This window comes from Nelusetta ayraudi, unplaced genomic scaffold (genome assembly GCF_046127955.1).
Source record: "Nelusetta ayraudi isolate G7.1 ecotype Tasmania unplaced genomic scaffold, CSIRO-AGI_Nayr_v1 ptg000097l, whole genome shotgun sequence".
In the NCBI taxonomy this organism is placed as follows: Eukaryota; Metazoa; Chordata; class Actinopteri; order Tetraodontiformes; family Monacanthidae; genus Nelusetta; species Nelusetta ayraudi.
In genome coordinates this window covers 3,250,479-3,265,749 of record NW_027466147.1, presented here as the reverse complement: position 1 = coordinate 3,265,749, position 15,271 = coordinate 3,250,479, and the positions used below count along the sequence as shown (strand labels likewise).

The window sequence follows — 15,271 nt, the reverse complement described above, 5'->3', positions numbered from 1 at the left end:
GAATAATAGGGCAAGTGTAACTTTACCCACAACAATGGGATGGTTTGAAAGGCAACGCTTGCGTCAACCAACTGTTTGTGTTCCACAAGCTTGCAGAAACGGGCCTGGCTGTGGCCGCCGGCAGGCATTCTTCTCACCCACGTCTCGATCGCAGCGCAGCGGAGAGGAGGTTAGAGGACAAAACCTGTCCGCAAACACAGGATGTGACGGAACATCGTCGCCTCGTCTGCTGCTTCTACCCAAGATTACTTTATCAGCACTTTGTACGCATATCTTACTTCCTGACAGAGGAGAATAAGGAATAGGAAGAGAAGAGAAAGAAAGAGAGCCTTTCTAGTCATCACAAAGATAACCCAGTACGACCAGAAACAAGAACTAGTTCAAAATGCAGAGTGTCAGCCAGTAAGGTCAATCCTACACACTGGGAGCAGTGAAAGATCACAATTCCACAGACCTGAGATCATGGCTTTGCTCTGACCTGCACTGCATTTCTGCATCTCAAGCAGGGGCAGATCCTTGTTGATCGGACCCACCAGTTGGTACCTTTCCAAATCTGTTGGATCTGTTTCACTTGGCACATTTGGAAAACGGCACATTTGGGAAAAAAACAAACAAACAAAAAACTTCATCACCAATCGTAATGAAGGGCGATGAAGTGAGCAATTTCATTGCCAGCCAGTCAGGAGTGCAGGTGGATGGTCACAGAATTAATAGGGGGGGGTGGAAGGACGTGGAGTAACGAGTGACACAGTTTGAGTTCAGGTGACAGCAGTAGGATGGACAAAGGATGGAGCAGGTCACGTGTCTCTGCGATTTAACTTCCCCCTGTTCACTGAAGGGTCTTTGTGCTGCACGTTTTGCATTGGGTGAAAATTTTGTGGTATACTTGTAATAGGAAAATTTCAAAATTTCAGTCCATATTACAGTGAGGTGGCGTGCCAAGTTACCGGTCAACAGGAAGTACAGGGTGGAAAAGGGTCAGCGAGTGTATAGGTATTAAAGAAAGTCTTTTTTTTTTGCCTCATTTTAAGACAAGAACCCAAGAGATCCCAAACAGTAACACCAACCAGTAATGTAGTAAAGGTTGGTTGGTGGTTGTCTCAGGGAAGTAATCATGTTCGCTCACTAGGCCAGTGAAGCCTGCTATGAAATTTTAAATCTGAACTGTATCAGTTGATGTAAGTGACTTGTGCTGCAATCCTCATTGATGCAATGGAAGAGCGTGCGTCTGCAGACCCAGAGACTGCTGACTCAGACTTGCAGTTCTGGTCCTGCACTTTCTTGACAAGGTGTATCCCTACGTGAAACAGTGATGTAGTTTCAGTTTTAGAGACATTCAGCAGATGGCACTGTAGCAAAAAAAAACAAAACAAAAACAAACAAACAAACAAACAAACAAGAAAAACTAGGCTGAACAAGGGCTCTTGCAACGTGGGACCAGAATAATGAATGCAGAGACATACTGTTGTGCCCCGCAGCGCCACTAGAGGCCGCCATTTCTCCCGGTTTACCAGCTTCATGTCTTATTTCCCCAACAATACTATGAAGCAATGGAGCAACTTTATTCCTGGCTTACACTTCATCGACACTGATGGCGATGAAGTTAAAGCCTGGAGTAAAGAATCCTCAGGCTATGACAAGCTGATGTTACTTTATGGTTACTTGAACGGACTTAACCACAGAGCAAAACAGACTGTCTGCGGCGCTGGTATGCAGACTGTGTGTGAGTTTGTTGGGCTATTAACATTTTATTTTAGAGAGAGCGTGTTGGAGCAACATGGGAAGCCGCAGGTGGGAAAACATTTTTTTGTAACACATAATGATATTGCACACGGTGCTGTGTGTGTGTGTGCACTGGGGAACACTGAAAACAAGCCTGCACAGGTGAGCGTCTCAATCAGCGGGTTACTTCTCCCTTCCACCAATCACCTGTTGAGCTGACGGCTCAACCAAATAAGGACAGAGGGAGCGAAATGTGAAGTGGGTGGAGCACAGTGAAACGGGTGTGGTGTGAGGGGACACACACACATAAACTTCCTGACACACACTAGACCTCTGCTTGTTCAACAGGTCTGTGCGTGTCGAAAAAGTCGAGTTTTTTTTTTTCTTAAATACCCAAATTTTTAAATGTGGATTTGAAGGGTGTGGAAATTTAAGGGCAGTCCTTGTAATGACAATGATGATACCCCAGTATTGAAACGTTGCCGTGGTTCGTTCTGGGTCTGGAAGAAGTTTGAGGAGAAGCCTGCACTGAGCAACCAGCAATAATGGGACAAGTGTAACTTTACCCACCTGACAATGGGGGAGTTTGATTCACCTCCACCAAAGGCAGCGGTGCGTCACAGGGTCCTTCTTTTGTTTGCGGCCAAGCTTGCAAAAACAGGCCTGGAAGCGGCCGCTGGCAGGCATTCCTCTCTCCCACGTCTCAATACGACACGATCGAGTGCTACGTAGCGGAGGGGAGGCCAGAGGGCGAAACCTGTACACGCAAACACAGGATGTGACGGAACGTCCTCCGCTCCTACCATGGATTTCTTTATAAGGGCTCAAAAAAAAAAGCCAGAGCTCGCTGAGCTCTAGAGGGAGACACTTATTTATTTTTTTTCCTTAAAATGTTACTTCCTGAACTTTTTAATTTGGGTAAGATGAGCAGCGACTGGGGCCACAACACTTGAGAGTCCAACAATGGCTCCTCAGAAAAAGCCCAGCAGGTGACGTCATGAGTTCTATTAAAATCTTTTACATTGCTCGTGCCTCCAAATGGGTCTCGATCGCAAGTTCTTTTACTTATCTGCAGTTGATTTCTAAGCAAACCTGAGCATTTTTCTTTTTTTTTTTTTTTTTTTTTAAAGCTTAGCCAGTTATCGAATCAAGGTGCACAGCGTGATAACGCATGGTGAGCTAACAGCTGTTTTTGGACCGGGTAAACACACGGAACAATCAAATGTTTGTGTTGTTTAGGAATATGCGTGGATTGTCAGCCGGTGTGTTTGGTTTGTGAGTCATGGCCAGAACGACACAATGATCGACCTTTCTGTCCGTCAGTCAGTCCATCCGTGCCTAATTTTGTCCCTAAATGGCCAACCAACAACTGGCCAACAGTTTATTCGGCTTATTGACTCACTGTGAGTGAGTGTGTTTCAGCTGGAAATAATAGTGAGGTTGTTTCACTTTCAAACTGTTTCTGCTTGGGCTCACGTGAACGCCGCGGTCCGTTTTCAAATGACTTGCTTTATTTTGTAAATATTAGCGATTTAAAAATAAAGTGCCACCCTATCTCCAAACCTTTTGGCTCTTTTACCCCGTACACGACTTTCAACATTGTTTCAGCCGTTGAAACTGTTCAGTATTAAAACACCTAAAGCTGCAGTTCTGTGGACCGCCACTTGAAGGTGGTAGCGAAAGAAAGAAAAAAAAGAAGACGGTTCAAAGTAGTTCTCCTTGGTCACAATATGCTTTTGCACCAACAGGAGGCCTCAAGTTGTTACTGCCTGGCTCAAGTGGCAGTAAAAAAGAAAAGAAAAAAGATTTGATTCTGAACTATTATTATTCTGCGCCTTCTTTACATTAACTCTAATATATCAGATTAATAGAGGAAGTTCAGAATCAGCAAAGACCCACACAACTCCTCAAAATGGCAAAACAGGTACGAAACTGCTGCCTCTCTCTACTGTAGGACAACGTGTTGACTAATTGTGTAGTTAAAAATAACCCAAAACAGCTGATTGGATATTTGACATCATGCTTTAAAATGGTGTACTGATAACACAATGTAAGAAATTGGGCACCTAACCAGCCAGGTTCTTGGCAGATGAGAGTGGGAATCACTAAAAGTTTCCGGGTTCCTGCAACAGACAAGGAATTTGCTTTGACAAGATTCGGCACATCAGCACAGACGGTATGGAGAGAGAGAGAGAGAGAGAGAGAGAGAGAGAGAGAGAGAGAGAGAGAGAGAGAGAGAGAGAGGAGAGAGGGAAGGGAAGAGAACGAGGGGGAGGTATGGGAAAGCAAAGTATGAGAGAGGGAGAAGGAGGAGGAGAAAGGAGGAATTCATGCATGTAGAGACCGGCAGCAGGGACGCAACTCTGTCACTTCCCCAGTGTTACTCATTGGCGATAAAGCATGTTTGTAGTATGTATAATGAGTAATCTGCTGCTAATGAAGGTCAGAGGTCAGGCTCGCTAGTTTGGGGATTTGGTGGGAGAAGGAAATGATGCGTGTAAAAAGGCTTCTTGTAAAGGACCGGTGTTATTTTGGCACAGTCGTTTATTTTGTCAAGGTGACTACTCACTGTGTGGCGGTGTCGACTAATAAACTGTATTTTACAGTGCAGTATTTAGTGGGATGTTGTTGAATGGGGTTAGAACCGTTTGAAGAAAAATGTTGCGCCAAACATATAAAATGGTGAGTTTAATGAAAGTGATGAAAGTTATACCTAAGGGTTGAGAGTGTGTTAGCTTGAGTTGGCAAAAAAAAAAAAAAAAAACGTGAAATAAAGAAAAGTCGATGAAAAATGATGTGACTTTCTTTTTGTTAGTAGCACTGCTTATGTGTTTTGTGTGGAAGCTGATGTAATCTTTGTAACTTAACACTTAGCAGGAAGTGGCAGTCTGTTTACACACAACTGTTTTTTCCTCATGCAATCCAGAAATGGTTAGCTTATTTAGTAGCAGAACACATCTGTAAAACAGCACAAATGTATACCAATCGGTATTTAATTTTTTTTTTTTTAATTCAAGCTATAATTGATTTGCTTAAAAATACTGACATGATTTCTCGTGTTGTTTCTACCAGTTCGTGCAGTTTTACTCAGAAGCGACATTTAAATCATTATATTTCGATTATATTTCGCAGTGTCAGAGGAGAAATTACATATACATGTATATCTTTGTTTTAGCTTCTTGAAGATGAGCCTGCTGGCTGCATATTGTATGTTAACGGCGGGCCGGTCTCAGCCACTCCTGTCCCTGCCACACATGCTAATCTTTCCCCGGCTAAAGTGTCTCCGCCATGACCGCCGGAGGGCTGGTTGGTTGGTTTCCGCGGAAGGCGTGGCGCGGAGGGGCGGAGCGGTCCGGTTCATCGGGCGGTGTCAGCTGAAGAAAACGGGACGGCGGAGCAGCGAAGTGCCCGACACAGGGATTTATTTCCCCCCGGCGTGGTGTATACGGAACTTCACCAGCGGTTTTCAGGTAGGAAGGAAAAAAAAAAGAAAGAAAAAAAGAAAAAAGGCGCTGTTTTAGGGCGTTTTCTCTCGACTGAGGAAATGGCAGCGGCGGAGTCAGCGGATAATAGCAAAGATAAGAATTAATGGACAGTGCGACAAATCAGGTGCTGCAGGAAAATAGTCTCTTAACGCTGACAGAAGGGTTCGCAGTGTCGTACGAACAAATGCGAACGAATGAAATGTGTACAACGTTGTTTGTGGGAGCGCTGAATGTATGAGCAACTCGTCCCTTGTTGAAGATGGAAGCTTTTTCTCTTAAGTTTAATCATAATTGTTTGACCTTTTGTCAATTCTCCAAATATCTAAAGTCGTGAGCGAAATAAAAAAAAAAAAAAGAAGCTTCCATTTCACAATAATGGTCCGTAAAAACGTGACGTGCGTGGGACTGTTGCGACTGTTGGAGGGCTGCAGTTTTGTTTTTTTGTTTTTTTTTCTTAACGAGTATTCCTGAAGGATGTCAAGTGTAATAGGCTGCAGCTGCGAGCATGTGGCAAGATAAACTGTGCCATCAAGCGCGTCGTCCCTTATTATTGTTATCGTGCGTATGACAAGTGTCGGACCTCAACACAAGTCTCCTTCAGTCGATGCGGTTTACGGGACAGTGGATGACAAACAGCAAGAAAAGAGACAATCTCATGTTTATCAAGTCAATATAAATGTTTTTAAAGCTATGTTTGTACATTTTTCACTTTTTTTTTTTAACATAACACGCCGACTATTCGATTCAATGTTGATCACTCATTCGTCATATTCCGATTCACTTTTATCTGTTCGGGGGCCCCTTCATCAACGTCACAGCTAAAAACCCTTTGAAAGGACACCAGGAACGTTTATGCGAGGGTTCGTTCCTCAGGGTCACAGTGACACCTAGTGGCCGTAATAGCCATTTTCCTGCAGAAAGTCAAAATCAAGCTTTATTTCACGGTTTTTAAAATAAATAAATAATAAGAGACAATCTTTGCAAGAATCATAGACGAGGTTAAAAAAAAAAAAACCCGCAGCTTTGTATTCATTCTTTGCATTCAGGAGTTGATGATGTCCTTCACCATTCAAATGGCCTTACAATGTGTCGTGTCATGGATTTTACAGTCCAAGGCCCGTAAATAAACCCTTCCAAACATTACACACCTTCAACGCACCCTTGCGTGTAACCCCCCCGCAATACATGTGCGTGATTTTCAGTGTGACTGCTGATGCAGCCATTTAGTTTGCATGTCGGCACCGGTGCATGGGCTTATTTGTTTTTCCACCGGCCCTCTCACGGGTCGTGACCCATTTGAGAGAGAAAAAAATGATGAGTTCCTTTTTTTCAAAGTATTGAATGAGCTGATACATTTATGATAATTATTACAAACAAATCTCGATATTCTACGACAAAGAAAAAAAAAATCAAATCTTTTCCATTAAAAAAAAAATAGAGCTACAAGTCCAGGGATGGACAAACCTTTTTTTAATTAATTAAATAAATTAAATACAGCTTTTTCTACTGCTATTACTGCTATTTAAAAGTCATTTAGAGTAATGGTATTCTATTAGGTTTCTTATTAAAGTTTCAAGTTCGGGCCGCGCGGATTAAAAAGCCACAGGCCGCATATGGGCCCCGGGGCCGTAGTTTGCCCCGTGCCTGTACTCGCTGTCTTGCGTATGTGCTGTTAAGACCTTGCAAGGCTTGAGAGTCGTACGACTCTCCTGCGCTTCCATTGATTGGTCTGTTACATTACATTAAGTTGCTTCTGGCTGGGCCGCCATGACTCTGCTCTCTGCGCAGCGGGCGGAAGCTCTCCAGCAGACTGAATCACATAAAGTCTCTGCAAGGCAACATCACCGTCTCATATAACATGGACTGGCGTTCGAGAACACTATAGCTGCGGTTCCGTGACCCCTAGAATTACGTTAAAGCGAAATATTGCAATAAAAAGCTGGTCATGGAAAACAGCCAAACTTGGAAAAAGCTCTCAAATTTGACGCTCCCGTGAGGTGGTTTTCCAGATGCATCCACGTAGAGGTTTATCGCAAAAAAAGCCTCATGGAAAGACTTTTTTCACGCATTGTGTTTGGACTGGGGAGTAGACGGAATAATTTTTAATAGCACACTCAGCCATTAGATTGGCCCTCATGCAAAATGCTTGGGTTTGTAGTTGATGCGGCAGGTGTGTGTTCCAGGGGTCCTTCAGGATTTTATTTATTAATTTTATTATGAATCACTTCCAGTGAGGCAGCCTGGGGAATTACAGGGGTGGGGGGGTGGATGTGTACTATGCAATCTGGCCCATTGGATTTCATTATTAACACATTTTTCTAGGAGGGTGCAAAATCGTTAATTGCAACCCTGATTATAGATGTTGTAATGTGGGTGCAAAATTTCTCAATATTTTTCTATGCATTCCAGTCTCTCTTCAGATGTTGCCACATTTTTGCTTTAAGCTGCCCAGCAGTTAACAATAGCGCAGCGACAGACGCATTTTGCAATGGGATGTCTCAGAACTTTAAATTGCAAAAGCCGTTGTGTTGTGAGCTCACTGCGTCTGTCTGTCTGTCTGTCGGTCGTCTGTCGGTCTGTCTATCTGCGGTCTCAGTTCTGAGCAGTTTGAGAAACCAGGAGGTCAGATTGTGTTTTCAGTGAGATAATTTCAGCTCATCAGGCTCAGAACCAGAAGCAGCGGCACACAGGAGTTCGCTTTAATTATTATTCACCGGTTTCATTCACAATTCAACGGTTGGAAAGGAAAAAAGAAAACAAAAAAACCCAACCTCGGCTCACACTGAACTCAGCTGTGTTGTGTTCCCTCTGAGAAAGGCTTCAGCATGTCGAGGAAGGTGAGCACCAGCGAGCTGGAGGAGATGAGGGAGGCCTTTGAGAAAGTGGGTGAGTACAACAACTCTTGTTGAAATAAGTCATTCCAACCTCGGCGTCGAAATGATGATAATTTGATTAGTAATGGAAGTGTAATGGAAGAAAAAAATGAAAGCGTTGTTTCTGCTAAACATCTACAGATGCGTAGATGTTAAGTCCCTGTGGGAGCATCGCAGCAGGGCTCTGAAATCACATCCTACATAAATTTTTTGCTCTTTTTTTTTTTTTTTCTTCTCCCATCCCCCCTTGCTTGTGTTCTTCTTGCTTCTTCAGACGTGGACGGGAACGGCTTCATCACCGCCTGCGAGCTGGGCGACCTCTTCACGGAGGTGCGGACGCCTTTGCCGGGCTACAAATTGCGGGAACTCCTGAAGAAGCTGGACAAAGACAACGACAGCAAGATCGACTTTGAAGAGTTCATGGCTGTAGGTAACAACACTGAGCGGTCTGGAAGCACACTGCTTTTAGCAGAGTGAGAACGGAGTGAGTCAGTGAGAACGGCCTGCGGACTAAAACTGTGACGAGACTCACCGCACGTGCGCCTCTTCAGATTTTCGAGGACGTGAAGGACGACTTGGCCCAGACCTTCAGGAGCGCGCTCAACAAGAAGGAGGGCATCGTGGCCATCGGGGGCACCAGCGAGATTTCCAGCGAGGGAACGCAGCATTCGATCTCCGGTGAGCGGGCCGTGCCGCGGTCCGAGGAGCGGCGGCGGCGACGACGACGGTAAGGGAGCTCACCGGAGCGGCGGAGTAACTTTGAGTCTCTGCGCTGCAGAGCAGGAGCGCTACGCCTTCGCAAACTACATCAACTCGTCTCTGGAGAAGGATCCCGACTGCAAGCACGTGGTGCCCATCAACCCCAACACCGAGGACCTGTTCCGAGCGGTGGCGGACGGCATCGTGCTGTGGTAACCGCCAACAACACAAACTGTGTGTGTGTGTGTGTGTGTGTGTGTGTGTGTGTGTGTGTGTGTGTGTGTGTGTGTGTGTGTGTGTGTGTGTGTGTGTGTGTGTGTGTGTGTGTGTGTGTGTCCAGAATCTGTACTTCAGTTAAAATTTCCGTAAAAATACTTTGAAAAGACTTTCAAAAGTTTTCAGTGGTTTGTGTGTCAAGTCACTGCGTTAACGCTCTGTCGCGTGTTCTTTTTTTTTTTTTGCAGCAAGCTCATCAACCTCTCCGTCCCCGACACCATTGACGAGAGGACCATCAACAAAAAGAAACTCACGCCCTTCACCACGCAGGTCTGCGCATCGCTCACTCGCTGCCTTTCCATCACCCCTAGAATTGCGTGAAACCAAAATATCGCGGTAAAAAAACTGCTAATGGAAATCCCTAAACTTGGGAAACCCTCTCAAATATGGCGAAAAGGTTTTGACGCCCTCTTGAGGTCAACATATTGATACAGAATTACGGTTTATGCGCTTTACACCGTTCATTGAAAACACCTGCAAATTGCAATTGTACTTTGTCGAAATTTTAAAAATATCTCGCTTTTTTTTTTTTTTTTTGCAAAAAAACTGCAATGGAAACGCAGCGAGTCAGTCCGAGTCATTTCCTGTGGGACGTTTCTCAACTTCTCCTGTCCTGCTTTTGTGCGTACGTCACTCCCCCCCCCCCCCCCCCCCCCCCCCCCACCACCACCACCACCTCCCTGAAAACAGGAGAACCTGAACCTGGCTCTGAATTCGGCCTCGGCCATTGGCTGCCAGGTGGTCAACATCGGAGCTCAAGACCTGAAGGAGGGGAAGCCCCACCTGGTGCTGGGCCTCCTGTGGCAGATCATCAAGATCGGCCTGTTTGCCGACATCGAGCTGAGCCGCAACGAAGGTCATTCATTCATTCATTCATTCATTCATTCATTCTGCTCGCAGTCTTTCACGCTCTGTCCTCTTGCTCCTGTGTGCAGCCATCGCTGCGCTGTTGGAGGAGGGGGAGAGTCTGGAGGAGCTGATGAAACTCAGCCCCGAGGAGCTTCTCCTCCGCTGGGCCAACTTCCACCTGAAGAAAGCCGGCATGTCCATATCAAACTTCTCCGGCGATATCAAGGTGTGGCGCTGCGTCAGCTCACCTCAAGTTCGTGGACGGCAAACTTTCCCACTTTCCTGAAACTAACTCCTGCATGCTTGTATTTGCAGGACTCCAGGGCGTATTTCCACCTGCTCGAGCAGATTGCTCCCGACGGCAGCAAAGAAGACGTTCCCAAAATTGAGATCGAAATGTCTGGAGTCTTTGTGAGTTATCCTTAAGAAAACATTACTATTGGAGTGATAGAACATGGATGGATGGATGGATGCATCTCGGGTCTGCTGAATGAAAACCTGATCTTTTAATTTTTTTTCCCAACACGAAAGAACCGATCAAAAAAAAAAAATCCAGAGAGAGAGAGAGAGAGAGAGAGAGAGAGAGAGAGAGAGAGAGAGAGAGAGAGAGAGAGAGAGAGAGAGAGAGAGAGAGAGAATTGCATAGTAAATATACATTCTCTCAACGCAGACAATTCTTATTTTAAGGTTACGCCTGTAATATCTGGGGATTTTTAAGAAGAAACAGCGACATCAAGTGGTTAGATTTTAGATTGCAGCGCTCAGTCACTGAGGTCCCCATCAGGACTCCTCCTTCCCTTCGTCCTCATTTTATTTTATTTTTTTAAATATTGCTTTTATTTTGAAAAAAACTGTAATGGAAACGTGTGTGTGTGTGTGTGTGTGTGTGTGTGTGTGTGTGTGTGTGTGTGTGTGTGTGTGTGTGTGTGTGTGTGTGTGTGTGTGTGTGTGTGTGTGTGTGTGTGTGTCCAGGAGAAGGACCTGACCCGCAGGGCCGAGTGCATGCTCACGCAGGCCGACCGGCTCGGCTGCCGGCAGTTTGTGACCGCCACCGACGTGGTGAGCGGCAACGCCAAACTCAACCTGGCCTTCGTGGCCACGCTGTTCAACAAGCACCCGGCTCTCACCAAACAGGAGAACCCAGAGTGGACGCTCAGGAGTGAGACGCACAATATTTTTTATTTTTTTTTTTTTACGAGTCATGCAGGGGGAAAAATATAACGACCGTTCTTGAATCTGCCTTGCCTTGCCTTGATTGTTGTCGCTTGTCTCTGGGAGGTGAGACCCGGGAGGAGAGAACCTTCAGGAACTGGATGAACTCGCTGGGCGTCAGTCCCCACGTTCACTACATCTACGGGTCGGTGCTCCGCTCGCCTTCCTTCCTGCTGCGTTGATTGACTGTTTTACTGAAGCAACGTGTGCCTGTGACTGCAGCGACCTGCTGGACGCCATGGTGATCCTGCAGCTCTACGACCGCAGCAAGGTCGCAGTGGACTGGGATCGCGTGAACCGCCCGCCATTTAAGAAGCCGGCAGGGAACATGAAAATGGTAATTATTATTATTATTATTATTATTATTATTATTATTATTGTTAAAAGTTGAAACCGGCCGCACAAAGTAGCGTGGATGCTTGTTGCAGTCATCGGGGTTTGGGCACTTTGATGCTAAAAGATGGGGAAAAAAAAAAAAAGTAGAGAAGAAGAGCGCAGAAGGCGTTTACGGGTTTGAAGGGCCTCGCCTCTGAAGATCTTCTCATCGTCAGCTGGCTTTTCTTTTTTCTTTTTTTTTCCCCTCAGATAGAAACATGAGATAAAAACAACAAATTTAAATTTATTTTTCTGAGAAACAACAAGAGGTGGAATGTTGAGTTTCTCAACGTCTCTCTAAAGATCAAGTCTTCAGGTTGCTGCATACCGACTTTCTTTTCACGTTTCTTTTTATTTTATTTTACTGTCACCGGGTAAACATATGTAGACTTGTATATATTTTTTATATTTAGGTATTTTTTAGGTACATGTGCACATTTAACAAATACTTGCATACATATATACATATCTCTCGATATATTTTATTTATATATACTATGTAGACTTGTATGTAGATCCTTATTTTACTCCGCCAAGTTGCACACTGTTTATAGTTTATTTATACTTCCGGGTGCACATTGTTTACCCGTACTTTTTACTTATTCTGTAGTTTGTTTTTTAACCTAAGTAGTAGACTAGAGAAAAAAAACGGGGTCAAATTCCTTGTTTGGCACGTACAAACTTGGTCAATAAAGCCGATTCTGATTCTGATTCTGATTCTAAACTGTTTCCCTTGCGGAGTTAGCAGTACTCGCTAACTTTTTTTTGTGTGTGTGTGTGTGGCAGATTGAAAACTGTAACTACGCCGTGGATCTGGGAAAGACCAAAGCCGGCTTTTCCCTGGTGGGAGTGGGCGGGGAGGACCTCTTCAACGGGAACGAGACTCTGACTCTGGCTCTGGTGTGGCAGCTGATGAGGAGGTTCGTCCACAAGCTCATTGCTGCTTCACAGTGTCCTGCGTTAGTGGTAGTGGTAGAACCAAACAGGGTGACGCGTCATCGGGTTATGGACGGATTCCTTTTGATATTTGCCGTGATTAAGTGGTTTATACTGAGAGATGTAGCAGGAGGTGATGACAGTACAGTTCCAATCCGACAGAGGGCGCTGTGGTCTGGCCCATGGGGGATAGTAGATTCATCCCCGCTTGGACGAAATCATAATAAATTTGGCGGGCCGGATTAAAAAGCTTAAGCGGCCGCACATAGACCCCGGGCCATAGTTTGCCCATGCCTGGACTTAATACTGGCAGAAGTATAGGACTACTACACGGCTTTGAGACTCGCACGTAACCGCCACCTCCGTTATGCAACCTGCATGCTCACCATCTCAACGTTTAACGTGCACAGGTACACGTTAAATGTGCTGGAAGACATCGGGGACGGAGAGGCCGTCGGCGACAATCTCATCGTAACCTGGGTCAACAAGACTCTGGCTGGGGCCGGCAAGAGTTCATCCATCAAGAGCTTCAAGGTGAGTGTTCACCACCAAGCGTTCGTGTTGCCAGCGATTTTCAACCAAACTAGCTGCGTTTCCATGACCCCTAGAACTGCGCAAAACTCTAAATGTTGCATTAAAAAAAATGGAAAAAAACATGGAAACGCCTAAACTTGGAAAAAAACTTCTTAAATATCGCGAAAAGGTTTATACGCTGTCAGACTTTTCTACTCTTCCACGTTAATCATGAAATTTTGACTTTATTTTTGAAATTTCATCTTTATCCTCAGAATTTCAACTTTAATCACTAAATTTCGACTTTAATCTTGAAATTTTGAATTTAATTTCCATTTACGAAATTTCGACTTTAATCTTGAAATTTCAACTTTATTCTCAAAATTTCGATTTTATTCACGAAATTTCAAATTTATTCTTGAAATGGAAACTTTAAAATTCTTCATTTTTTTTTTCTCTCTTCTTGTGGCCCTGTTTCTATTCCGTATCTCCCAGCTCTCCTGTGTTATCCTTCCAGCGATTGCATTTTTTTTTTAAGGGGGAAATGTCTTGATGTTGTACTTGTTTGGCCAGGACTCCTCCATCAGCACCAGCATTCCAGTTCTGGAGCTGATCGACGCCATTCAGCCGGAGAGCGTCAACTTTGAGCTGGTCAAAGACGGCAAGGCGGACGAGGACAAAATGGACAACGCAAAGTAAAAACTCTCCGTCTCATTTCCTCCTCTTTTCCTTTGCGTTCACACCTCGTTGCCGTTAGCGTGCGTCACGACATCGAGCGAGACGTCTGACAGTGGTGGGAAAAGGTTTTGTGGACACCTCGTGCAGTCATTTTTTTTTTTTTTTAATTGTAGTTTTATTTGGAATGACTGAAAATGATGTGGACACCGTGCTTCAGGGAGTAAACTCACAGCGCCACAACAGGCCTGGCATAGGTACTACATTGTTTTCAGTCGTTTCGGGCAAAATTTTTGAAGATGGCCTCGCAGGTGTTTTTTTCCGAGAGCTTTTTCGAAAAAGTTTGGTTTAAAAAAAAAAAAAAAGAGTTCTGTGTAAACGACCCCTAAATATTTTGTTGTGTTTTCCGAGAAAGCTGTCTTCATGTAAACCGGCCCTGGAATAGAAGAGATTTGTGATGTTGTGACTTTGTTCCAGGTACGCCGTCTCCATGGCGAGGAAGATCGGAGCCAAGGTGTACGCGCTGCCCGAGGACCTGGTGGAGGTCAACCAGAAAATGGTCATGACCATGTTTGCCTGTCTCATGGGCCGAGGCATGAAGAGGGCTTAAGACAGACACACGCCACTGCTACACACACACACACACACACACACACACACACACATATTCACGCATACCTTCCCCACAATGACACTGAACTTTATACGTGAGCTTGTTTTTTTTTTAAAGCTTCTCGTCAAAACCTACAGGCCGTAACGTTACTCAGCAGCTGTTACAATATGCATTGTGAAATTTTATTATTGAAATGACAGGAAATCTGAATCAATAAACCCAAACGATTGTCAGTATATCAACCTCAATGTCAGAGTTGGGCTCAGCCCGAGTTGTTGTTTTGTTGGGTTTAAAGGCAGCTTTTCATCCCCACTGTCTCACCTCAGTTGGCTCAGACAGGTCTCCTGAAAGAATCTGTAAACTGCAAAAAAAAACAAAAAAAAAAACGGATTAATTAAACTTCAAATATTTACACTTTGAGCTTTACTCACACTGGGTGAGCGGCGCCGTCATCGACAGGTAATGCAAATATTAAGCTTCCAGTTTTTGGAATATCAAGGTTGCCATGCACTGGAAACATTGTCATCATGTTTGTGTGTGTACATGTGTGTGTATGTATGTACACATGTATGTATGTATTCATATACATACATACGTGTATGGTCTGCCCTGGAACTGATGCAATATTCACCTCGTACTTCCATGCGTCGCAACCTCGTTGAGGTTGGAGTTCAATTCTGCAAAATGTTTGACGTGCCTGACTGACTCCTCCTGAAGGTACAAGCGTCGTCGACTGTACCGCAAGCCATAATGTTCTCTAACAAAAAGTGTTTTGCATTTCTAATAAATGACCAAAACTGTGAAAGAGCGTTGACGCGTTGGTTTCTTTTGTCTTCACACTTTAACTGTAGAATTTATTTCTTCCTTTTTTTTTTTTTTCTTTCTCCTCCACTGGACAGTTTTGCACAGTTCATACAGTCAATTAAAAATATTTCAAATCCAATTTCAACATTCGTCTTATTTCTAATGGCATATTGGAACGCAGCAGTTCAATCTATGTGAAGCATATATTTTTTTTGAAAGTCTGTTTTAAGTTATGATTT

At 44.4% G+C, this 15,271-nt stretch overlaps 1 protein-coding gene across 1 annotated transcript; it reads left to right on the top strand.

Moving 5' to 3' along the window:
• The first annotated feature begins 5,047 nt into the window (after window positions 1-5,047).
• On the top strand, window positions 5,048-15,033 carry LOC142902779 (plastin-3-like). Its single transcript, XM_076048205.1, has 16 exons — window positions 5,048-5,192; window positions 8,025-8,093; window positions 8,355-8,506; window positions 8,632-8,758; window positions 8,859-8,991; window positions 9,244-9,325; window positions 9,746-9,911; window positions 9,991-10,130; window positions 10,220-10,315; window positions 10,877-11,063; window positions 11,183-11,261; window positions 11,339-11,453; window positions 12,278-12,411; window positions 12,838-12,961; window positions 13,514-13,635; window positions 14,093-15,033. Exons 2-16 carry the CDS (start codon window positions 8,033-8,035, stop codon window positions 14,223-14,225), a joined length of 1,851 nt encoding a protein of 616 aa, XP_075904320.1. The 5' UTR covers window positions 5,048-5,192; window positions 8,025-8,032; the 3' UTR covers window positions 14,226-15,033.
• Window positions 15,034-15,271: the final 238 nt, after the last annotated feature.

Coding starts and splice junctions, on each gene's coding strand:
- LOC142902779 (XM_076048205.1), top strand. CDS start 8,033: ATGTCGAGGAAGGTGAGCACCAGCGAGCTGGAGGAGATGAGGGAGGCC. Junction 8,759..8,858: donor AACGCAGCATTCGATCTCCG/GTGAGCGGGCCG, acceptor TCTGCGCTGCAG/AGCAGGAGCGCTACGCCTTC. Junction 11,064..11,182: donor CCCAGAGTGGACGCTCAGGA/GTGAGACGCACA, acceptor TGTCTCTGGGAG/GTGAGACCCGGGAGGAGAGA.